General features: G+C 48.8%; 1 protein-coding gene across 1 annotated transcript; it reads left to right on the forward strand.

The window, feature by feature from the left end:
- The first annotated feature begins 364 nt into the window (after positions 1 to 364).
- On the forward strand, positions 365 to 2,689 carry LOC101765051 (2-alkenal reductase (NADP(+)-dependent)). The gene is made up of 5 exons (XM_014805320.2): positions 365 to 804; positions 940 to 1,117; positions 1,430 to 1,596; positions 1,716 to 1,798; positions 2,081 to 2,689. Exons 1-5 carry the CDS (start codon positions 562 to 564, stop codon positions 2,457 to 2,459), a joined length of 1,050 nt encoding a protein of 349 aa, XP_014660806.1. The 5' UTR covers positions 365 to 561; the 3' UTR covers positions 2,460 to 2,689.
- Positions 2,690 to 10,820: the final 8,131 nt, after the last annotated feature.

A 10,820-nucleotide genomic window follows, 5' to 3' on the forward strand; every position in this document is an offset into this window, starting at 1 on the left:
AACGCAAGTACACACACTCTTTTTCAAGGCGAGAAATGCTCATAGATAACACAAAATGGGAAAAATAGACGCTCAATCACACCAGGCTGACAGAATCTCCTGAGCTTGGGCCGTTTTAATACTGGTACCGAAGCCCACAATCAAGTGGGGCACCACGCTTTCACACACACACACACGACGGTCCGGCGAAGAGCACAAGGAAGCCCAACTCTCTTACCGCACGAGCGGGCCGGCTCTATCCAGAGGCCCAAAACACTCAGGCCCACCGCGCGCCCGCGGCATTTGTTGTTGTTGGTTGGTTGGTTGGCACGGCACGTTCACATGGCGCGCGGTCCGCACAATCTCCAGAGTCCAAACCAACAGACTGAATTCAACCACCAACCCGGCGCCCGCCGCCGTGGCACGGCCGGTGTCCTGTCCCATCCCATCGCGCGCCGCGCAGCTACCCCGCGCACAAAATCCTGGCGAATCGTAGGGACTCTCGAGTCTCGGCACAAGAACGAGGCCAACCAAACCCCAACCTGCTGCTGCTCCGGGACAGGTCCACGGCGGCGCTGCGGCATGGAGAAAGAGGCGGCGGTGGCGAGGAACAGGAAGGTGGTGCTGCGCGGGTACATCGACCGCGCGCCGAGGGAGGACGACATGGAGCTCGTCGACGGCGGCGCCGTGGCGCTGCGCGTCCCCGGGGGAGCCGGCGGCCCCGCGGTGCTGGTGAAGAACCTCTACCTCTCCTGCGACCCCTACATGCGCGGCAGGATGCGGGACTTCCAGGGCTCCTACATCCCGCCCTTCAAGCCTGGATCCGTGAGCTTCTTCCTTCAAATCGTTTTTCCTCAGCTTGGGCTGGGTTGTTAGTTGCTGAAGCGATCGGTTGTGCATTGGTCTTGCGCAAATTCCATTAATTGCTTCCACTGATTGAACGATTTGTTGATTGTGAAGCCTCTTGAAGGATTTGGCGTGGGGAAGGTGATCGACTCCACTCATCCAGGATTCAGTGCTGGTGACTTTGTTTCGGGGATGACTGGTTGGGAGGACTACAGTCTGATCACCAAGCCTGAACAGCTCAGGAAGATTCAGCAAAGCGACATACCGCTCTCTTACCACTTGGGCCTACTTGGTTAGTTCCTTATGTTTTTCAAATTTTTTTATCAGTTACATTCTAAGCATATATAGACAACACAAATGGTGTAGCTGTTGAACAGCAGCAGTTGGATGATGTTTTTGGTTGGAAAGACTAAACTAGGTTGAAAATACCCGCAAATAAAAAAACTAGGTTGAAGAGACTCATTGCATCTAAGGGACAGGAAAAGGAGAGGTGGGTGTAGGAGTAGGAGTAGAACTGTGATAATCACAAATGGTGTTTCTGAATTTTTCTTTCCATGCTATTCTTCGCTCCAAGAAGCTTATATCTCTTATTATTCCTCCACAGGCATGCCTGGTTTTACAGCTTATGTTGGATTCTATGAGATCTGTTCACCAAAGAAAGGGGAATTTGTCTTTGTTTCTGCTGCATCCGGAGCAGTTGGCCAGATCGTTGGTCAACTTGCAAAGCTCCATGGCTGCTATGTTGTGGGAAGTGCTGGAACAAATCAGAAGGCACACACTCATACTAGTCCCTTCTTTTCTTTTTAATAAAAATTCACTCCAACTAGTATTAGTTGCTTGCATTGCCTGTGTAGTTGCATCATCCAATATCCACAATATATATCTTTCAGGTTGAGCTCCTGAAGGAAAAACTTGGGTTTGATGCAGCTTTCAATTACAAGGAAGAGCCTGACTTGACTGCTGCCTTAAAAAGGTCAGAATTTCTTCTTCTGCAGAAAATGATATCAGCTTGATTTAGCATTCATGAACAGCTGATGAGCCAAGCTAGGATCGTACAGAAAAGAATTAAACTTTGATGGATGATGAACCTCTGTGAACTATTGATGAATGAGAAACACTGATAACATAAAAAGCTGTACCTACCTAGAACATACTATTCCTTAAGACAACTGATTGATATAAAAGCAGTTTACCTTTGTTGTTGTTAAAACTGGGGAATTATGCTGTGATCTTGTGGAAATGTTTTCCTGTGTAGGTACTTTCCTGAAGGTATTGACATCTACTTCGAGAACGTAGGTGGGCCAATGCTTGATGCCGTACTACTCAACATGCGAATACATGGACGCATTGCAGTGTGTGGGATGGTTTCCCAGCACGGGGTAACTGCTCCTTCTGGGATCCACAACCTGTTCTCCCTGATAAGCAAGAGGATAGAGATGAAGGGATTCATCCAGAGTGATTACCTCCACCTGTTCCCACGGTTTGTCGATGACATCACCAAACATTACAGAGATGGCAAGATTGTGTATGTGGAAGATATGAGCGTCGGGCTGGAGAGTGGACCTGCGGCTTTTGTTGGCCTGTTCAGTGGTAAAAATGTTGGCAAGCAGGTTGTGCGCGTGTCACAAGACTGAAACCTGTGTACACTCTGGTAAATTATAAGGCATCCTAATACCAGAATCTCTGTTGGAAAGAAATAAGAAAAATAGAAACCTCTATTCAGTGGAGCAATTGTTGTATGTTTTCCTGATCATGTTCAGAGTTCAGACTTGATCTTCACTTTCTCCACTTGTTGGGAACTTGGTAGTACATCGTCTCTTTGAGACTACAATGTGAAGTATTGACTATGCAGATTCTTTTGTTCTGAAGTTTAGCAAAACAAAGAAAAAGAAAATAAAATAAAAATAATAAAAATGGTTCTCGAGTTTTAGCTCCCTTCATATATGATATATAGCTTAGTCACTGTCCTCTTCATTAGTAGCATTTGCGGTTTTTATGGCATTAGAGCCCGTAGAAGCAAATGGAGGCTGAGGTTGCGAAGGATCAAAGATGAGTCAGTTTTGGCAGCTCGACGAGAAGTGCGTCCTGTTTTTTTCTAAACGAACCAGCCAAGAGAGCTGCCGATTATATTAAAAAGAAGAATACACCCATACTGCGTACAACAACAAAAGAAATAGCGGAACAACAACACTGGCCGGTTGGATTGGGACATCAACACAGCCGCACAACTCCACTCGAAACACCAACTCAAAATAACAACCGGTTGGATTAAGACATCAACACGGCTGCACAACTCGACTCAACTCCACCCAACTCACCACACCACCACAACCCCGGAGAATAGCCAACAAGTGACACTCATCGCAAGTGCCGTCATTCCTGATGATGTCCCATGCCAACCAACCGTTGCCATGCAGAACTAGCCGCCGCAATCCGCTGCAAGCCATGTAGCTACCACGATTGTTCCACCATGCCACCATCATCTTCAGGCCACACACACGATCGTCGATCTTCCAACCACGGTCTTGCGTTGGTAGAAGTCAGAAGAAGAGCCCACCACACCTCACCGAAGAAGCCACCACCATGCAGGACCCCTCGCCGAAGTACCGCTGTTGCACCTTACACGCCAAAATGACTGAAGCACTGCACCGGATCCTGAACCTCCAAGGCAACGCAGAACGCATGGGACCTCGCCACATCCACCGCCGCACACCATTTCTCGGACTCTCTTCGGACGCACCACTCCTTGAACACACCACCTTAAAGCGCATGGGGGCCTCGCCTCTTCCGCCGCTGGACTCTCCGAGGATCTGGGTTTGCTTCGCCGTCAGGGTGACTTGGTACCAGTCCTATGTGCCTAACTCAATCGGCGAGTTTTGTTTTGGGACATGGATACGTATGGATGTACTCCACACCTACACTGGCGGAGCCCTGTTGGGGCCATAGTGGGCTCCGACCCCCACTTGCTTGCTCGAGGATGAATGGGCGTCTCCGATGTATGGACTCACCCATGGACTCGACCTGGGTTTTAGATCGGGCCCAACATTGATGTAATATCAACTAATGCAAGAGCTGCGGTATAGAGATGGATACTTACAATCAGTAGATTTTGTTTTGGGGACATGGATACTTATATGGATGTACTACACCTACACCTTGCAACTAATGTTATCAAAGTAGTTCATGAATTCATTCTCATACCACGTTACCAACCTACATGTAGCGAGCAAAGATGTTGTCCATAAAATATAAAAAAGAAAGGAAAAATATAAAAAAGAAAAAAGTATTATACATAAAATGAAAAAAAGAGAAGGAACGAAAAGAAAAAAGAATCTAAAAGAGGGGGAAATGAACAGTCACCGTTGGCTTGGTCAACGGTCAACGTTGACTTGGACAACGTTGAACGGTCAACGGTCAACTGGGCCCCACCGGTCAGTGGGCCCTATTAGTCAGTAAGTGGACCCCAAGAGTGGGCCTGACCCTGGACACGTCAGCACCACGTGGCTCCACATGGCGTTTTGGTCTGCTTGTATTTAGTGAAGACTTTGCTCCTTTTCCATCCTTGCGAATGAAATATATATTTGTGAAGTCACACACAAATGAGCTGCATCCATGACAAGTACTCCCTTCGTTCCAAATTGTAGGTCGTTTGGGACTCGCAGAGAGTTCATATCCTTCGCAATGGGGCTTCTAAGAGCATCATGCCTCGTTCGTGTCAGAAACGGAAAAAGTCTGACAAAAATATGAAGAAGAACACTGAAGAACAGGATAGATTTATGTATAGATAGTTGGGATTCGATTTCATTCAGCAGAAGCAGATATTAGAAGGTCTAGATTACGCTACTCTACTGATAATTAGGGTTCGTAACAGGCTCAAACGCACTTTAGCTAAACGAAGAATGAACACTGCTTACAGTCCGAAAACGGGCAATAAAGCGAACAAAGTGAATTGCTGAAAACTGTAGGAGGGATAATGATCGTTGTTCCTTGCATGGCTGTGTTTGTGACTTGGAGTCCGCGTCAAATCGCTGAACAGAGGACGACTTCATTTGGTACCTTGAGTTTCTGAACTTTCTGAACCCGCAGAAGAACGTCACCTTGCCCGTCTGCAGGGACCTCGACCTAAATTCTCAAGGTCCATTATTTTTTTTAAAAAAAATCTCAAGCTCCATACCCAGATCCAAATTGAGCAAAAGTAACACTAACAGTCACACGGTAGGCATTTATTTGCTGAGAAAAATAATCTCCATCCCATTAATAACATTATCATTCACAGTCACGGGGCTTGTTTTGCACATCGATATCCATATATGATTTGAAGTTTGTAAGATAAAATTAGGTGTTTTTTACATATGCGCTTAAACCCAAATTAATAACAAAATTGAACAACCAAGTATTTCTATTATGCAAGTAGCTCTAACTAGCTATAAGATTTTCTGGAACTAAATGACCGGCTCTAAAAATTCTCATCGAATGGAGCGGTTATGTATCTTGTTCCTGTGAGCAATTCCAGAAGACGGCTAGTCTTATCCACTTTTTTAAGGGAAAACTAAAACTACGACCCGCGCACATTTTTTTCCCGGACCTTCACCGCCCCTCGCCCTGCCGCGCACCCGAGCAGCGACCTTCCCGCGCGGCCCCTTCGCGCGCGCGCAGCGGCGGCGGCAGAGCGAGGGGCTGCAGCGCCGGCGGGGCGAGCGGCGGTGGCGGCGGCGAGGCGAGGGGCAGCAGCGCCGGCGGGGCGAGTAGCGGGGCGAGGTGCTGCGGCGCCGGTGGGGCGAGTTGCGGGGCGGCAAGGCGAGGGCCTGCGGCACCGGCGGGCACTGCCCAACGGTTACAGATAATCCAACGGGTAATCACTGTGGGTGCGGCTGTGGCGTCTCGGAGACGGAGTTCATCGTCGACGTCAACCTCGCCAGTGGCTTGGGTCAATTTGGGTGCGCTGGGAGGCTCCTGGGATTGTGGTGAAGGTTTGGGCGAGAGGAATTGAACTGAGATGAATTGCAGCTCCCGAATTGATAGGAGCCGCGAGCTCTGTCTCGGTGCGCATGGCGCGACTGTGGAAAATGGCGAGCTCGACGGCGGCTCTGGCTTCCGGTTCCGAATTTGGCAGGCCAGCGCGCGTTCGTCGTGAACGACGACCAACGTCTTCCCCTTGCGGACCCGCTCCTTCTCAGCTCAGTTGACGGGGGGCGTTCTTTGGTTTGCTTGTCGGTGAGGGTGTTAGAGATATAGAGATCGTAAACTCGTAGGATTTGACTTGTATTAGAGATAACCGAGATTTATAATCGGTTTAGACTCCTAGGTTGCAGTCAAGTCAAACTCCTGTAATCTCCTTAATATATAAACAGTAACCGTGGCGCCACGCAAGTTCTCCCAAACTCTTTCACCCCGCCACGCTCAATCGGACATGAACGACGAATTCATCGAAGCCGCTGCCACCGTTTTTCGCTTTCTTGGGGAGGAGATTCTCCGGGACAATGCCGCGAAGCTCGCGAGGCTCGCCCTCGAGCTCGCCGCTGTTGATGTCGGCGTCGGCGGCGTGCCCCGTGGCAACCTGAAGGCGGCCGCGGACGCGTTGTCCCAGGCGGGCAGCTCGGGAAGGTCGGAGGCTGTCCTCGCCCTCCTCGACGCGGCCACCGAGCTGGAGGACGCGCTTGGAGCCGACATGGAGTCGCTTCGAGGAGGCGCGTCGTTCTTGGCGCTCACATGCCGCGAGCTTCGGGAGGAGCAGCGGGAGGAGCGGCCGGCTGCGGGTCCGTGGTGGTGGCTGCTGCTCCGGGGGTGGCTTCCGCGTCGCCACGAGAAGAGCGTGGAGAACTTGGAGGCCGCTCTTCTCGTCAAGGATCAGGTACGCAGGCAGCAACCCGATTTAAGGTTTGTGCAATGTGAGATGGCGGGTTTAGGCTTCAATTTCGGGGGATGTTTGCAGGGAGCGGGCGAGACCAACTACGCCGCGCAGATCGCTATCGATTTCATGTGCAAAGAGTCGGCGCAACGCGATAACCTGGTGAAGATGGCCTGCGAGATACAACAATTCGCCGACGATCTCGGTTTTCCCCACCACGACCTGGACCGGGCCACGGCTGCATTGATGGTGGCGGACAATGCGAGCGCCGCCTTTGTCGAGCTTGGCACCGCGGCAACTGAGCTCGAGCGGGAGGCCACCGCACAGCTGCACGCTCTCCGCGCTCCGATGGTGCAGCTGGCGGACGCGTGCCGGAAGTACGGGGAAGAGGCTAGGGTAATGAAGGCGGTGCTCCTCGCTGATGAGGAGAGAGCGAGGCGGAAGGCCGCAGGTGCCTCGACCCGTTCAGGTATGCCTAATTCTCGGCTATGGATTGTGTGTGTTGCATTTGCGGATTACTATGATGCTCCTATTCAATCGTTTCAATTGCATCAATTATTGTAGCAGGATTTCTCAAAGTACTTTTCCACCGGCTTTCGGTGAAGCTCTACCAAAGACGCAATTGAACTGAGCATGCAGGCTTGTACCGAGGGGGATATTCTAGCTTTGTTCTATAGTTTTCGTGCAAACTTAAGTCCATCGTCCACCAGGCTTGGTACGAGGGGTATATGTGATTCAAGTGAATGGGAGTGATATCCACCAAATGAGAAGTGTGGGCAGCCTCCGGAAGGCCCGAATTACAGAGTCAGATTAGATAGGTATAGGTGTTCTTTACTATCGTTGGCTACTGCTGATATGTGAGTGCAATAGTGCATTGTGACGATCCATTGGTATTAGTCTAGCACTTCAAAAGATATGATTGGATAATATGATCCTGCAACTTAACAGCGGGAGTAAACAGGAATGCAACTGTTAATTGTTAATGGTATAAGGTCTTCTACCCACGGAAGTTCTGGTGAAGAAATGTTATACTGCACCATCGACGTGTTTGCTATTCCAAAATACACTGAACCTTGCACGTACCCGTGCAATGTTCCATACGCTAATGCAGGAGCTTTAATGGGTTTATAAAATGTAATTTCAGAACGAATTCCGAATTAACATAAGTTCAAAAACCAATGCATCAACCATGAGAAATATAATTTGTTTTTAGCATAAATCAACATGTTAATTTGTTTGTAACTTAAGGCAAGGAACATCAGCTAGAATCTGCGAACAGCCACGTTAGGCGGGATATGGATTGTTGCTGCCGCAGAAGGATATTGTGTCGACAGCAATTAGAACTATGACTCGCATTAATAATAGTGAAAGATGAGAGCTGAAATCTGGCCAAAATATACATGTATGCTCCTCTCCTTAACATTGCTGACATTGTTCTCCATCCGTCGCTGGGTCTTCTGCATATATAGTATGCAAATGAGAAACAGAATCCGATCACCATGAGAGCTGAAACCAAATACGCTATCATTGCGAAGTTGTCCTCAAAGTCCGGGATGCGTATTGGTACACGAAAAGGCAGGCCAGCAATACCATGCCCCAAGCAACCATGAAGCACTGCAAAAGCACAAACAAGTTAAGGTATAAACCTGCACATGAACCATGGGTGATGCATGGTTTCTAAGTTGTAACCCACTATGGATTCAAAAGAAGAGACGGCAAGAGACTCGCTACATGATGATCATCTGGATTTATTAACAGATCACAGGGGCAACGGATTCAGTACCACCATGAAGGGTTTGCAGAACTTCCTGGTGGCCTGGCTCGGTCTCGGGATCAGAGGCGGACCATAGGTATTCAAAATTCCATATGGTAAAAAAAAAATTTGGCAGCTAAAATTATAGTTTTATAATACAGAATTAAGTCGCAGCATTATTGATTAATAAAATTGATCGCAACTGGAAATTATTCAGCTACCAATGATCAACATATCAAAGTGGCAACATGTGAAATAAATAGAGGATAAAACAACACCTCTTGCCAAGAAAGCTCTCAAATCAGTAATGGCACTATTCTTCCTCTTCATGTTTCAAACCTAAAATTAAAATCACACAAGTATTGATGCTTGATAGAGTGCTCACCTGTATCTTATTGTAGTCCTGGGCTTGAATGCTTGATAAAGTGTTCCCTGCTTGGCTGCTCCCGTGCTCCGGCACCAGCCACCCGCCACCCAGATCAGTAGACCGCCGCCGCCACCACGCTGGCCGCCTACCGGCTACTATGGTGCTGCGCGCGCCGGCTGCCGTGCGTAGTGCGCCTGCGCCAAGGGCGCCGCCGCGGCGCCGCGCCTCCACCTCCACCCTCACCGACCGTCGTCAGCTCGCTGTCCAGCCTCCCCGTCACTGTTGGCCTGGTGCCGTTAGGGTTACATTGGAACGTGCGTTGAATCGATTGAGAAATGAGAAAGAGGAGGGCTGCATAGGCAGCTCTGTGCTCGGACAGGAGGGAGTTGGCCGACTAGGTCAATTGGACTGTTGGGCCAGCACGGGGTATAGGGAAGGAGGAGCGGTCCAGAACTCCAGGTTGACTTTTGCTTTGTTCGGATTGAATTTCTTTTTGTTTTTTGATGTATATATATAGGATACACTATATAAAAAATGCAGAAATAATGGGTATTACCCTTGAATACACGTGGACTCACCCCAGCTCGGGATTATTGATCGTTCTTCCAGCCTACGGTATGCGAGGTGCTTGGCCGGCCGTGGCGGCATGTAAGGGAGGAAGGCCATCGCACGCGTGGAGCGCGCACGGCGCGGGGTGGCCGGACCGGAGGCCCTGGTTCGAAACCTAACTACGGCGGGGGCAGATTCCCAGCGGCACAGGTGATAGGACCAGGCAAAACCAAGGGGGGCTCGAGACTGGCAAGGCCTATTTTATTATAACACATCGATCGCAGAAGCAAATTGCCTCCGTGTCTTCCGTGTTTGGCGAGCGCGTGTCTGCATACAACTCTGCTCCTTCGATTCCACACGATCCGCTTTCAGCTAACAGGCCGCGAAATATATCACATGGGCCGCAAAATATACATGGACCGAACGAAGGAAAGAGTAAGAAAATAAATCAAGGCATTTATCTTAATTGGGCTTCAACCGGCTCCTAACAGGTCACGCGCGTGCAACTTCCGGTGGTGAGCTGCCAATGGGCCAAATGTACGGCACTAGAGCCTGCTGGCGACAGCTTTTCCCGTAACCCTCAGGCGGCACTGCGGCAGCGGCTTCCATGAGAACAGGGCAAGCTCAGTAGCTTGCGCTTGGATAGATCGTCGAGTTGAACCTTCGAAACATTCACAAGGAGCAAACCTTTTAAACGACCTGAATTTCCAATTCTAAGAAATCAAGCCTACACACCTCCACAATAATCCTAGAAAAGATATCACGTGTGAATCACTATCTCAGATAGTACAAATTCATACCAACATAGAAATATAAAGTAGCAACAAAATAATAATATCATAAATATCGAGTACAACTCTTCAGCTCATACCTGTACAAGTCCATCAGAACTGAATCACGAAAGATAAAACATAGATGCGGTGTAAACATGAGCTATGACGAACACCATTTTCAGAGGTGACTTGAGCGAGGGATCATTCCTAGTCTTCTCATCCATCATTGTCGAAGTCGTAGTCGAGCTCCGATCCTGAAAAGCTACCATCTACCCGAGAAGCGGGTAGGCCATGTCAACTCCCAATAGTAGCAAGCCAAGAAAACGGGGGAATAATACTATATGCATGGATAATCCTATATATGGATGTATAGGTTATGCAGTAGCACAAGCAACAATCAAGGATGCATCAAAACAATACCATCTTCAAGATCAACACCTCACAACAAGGAAGTCGTCACAAACCATCATATCTTTTACCCAAGAATCCAGCACACAAACACTAGGCGATGTGAGAGCTTCCTCTCATCACATCTCAACGGCAAACGCCGACCCATCTCAAAATAGGAAGGTAGAAGAGTTGTAAAAATCTAGTTAGAGTAACAGATCAAAAAACTGTCCATACTAGTGGACACGGACTATAGCTATAGGTTATACACTCTGCAGAGGTTCTACATCTGTACCCGCACGGATGGAGCCTGAATAG

Source organism: Setaria italica, chromosome V (assembly GCF_000263155.2).
Source record: "Setaria italica strain Yugu1 chromosome V, Setaria_italica_v2.0, whole genome shotgun sequence".
In the NCBI taxonomy this organism is placed as follows: domain Eukaryota; kingdom Viridiplantae; phylum Streptophyta; class Magnoliopsida; order Poales; family Poaceae; genus Setaria; species Setaria italica.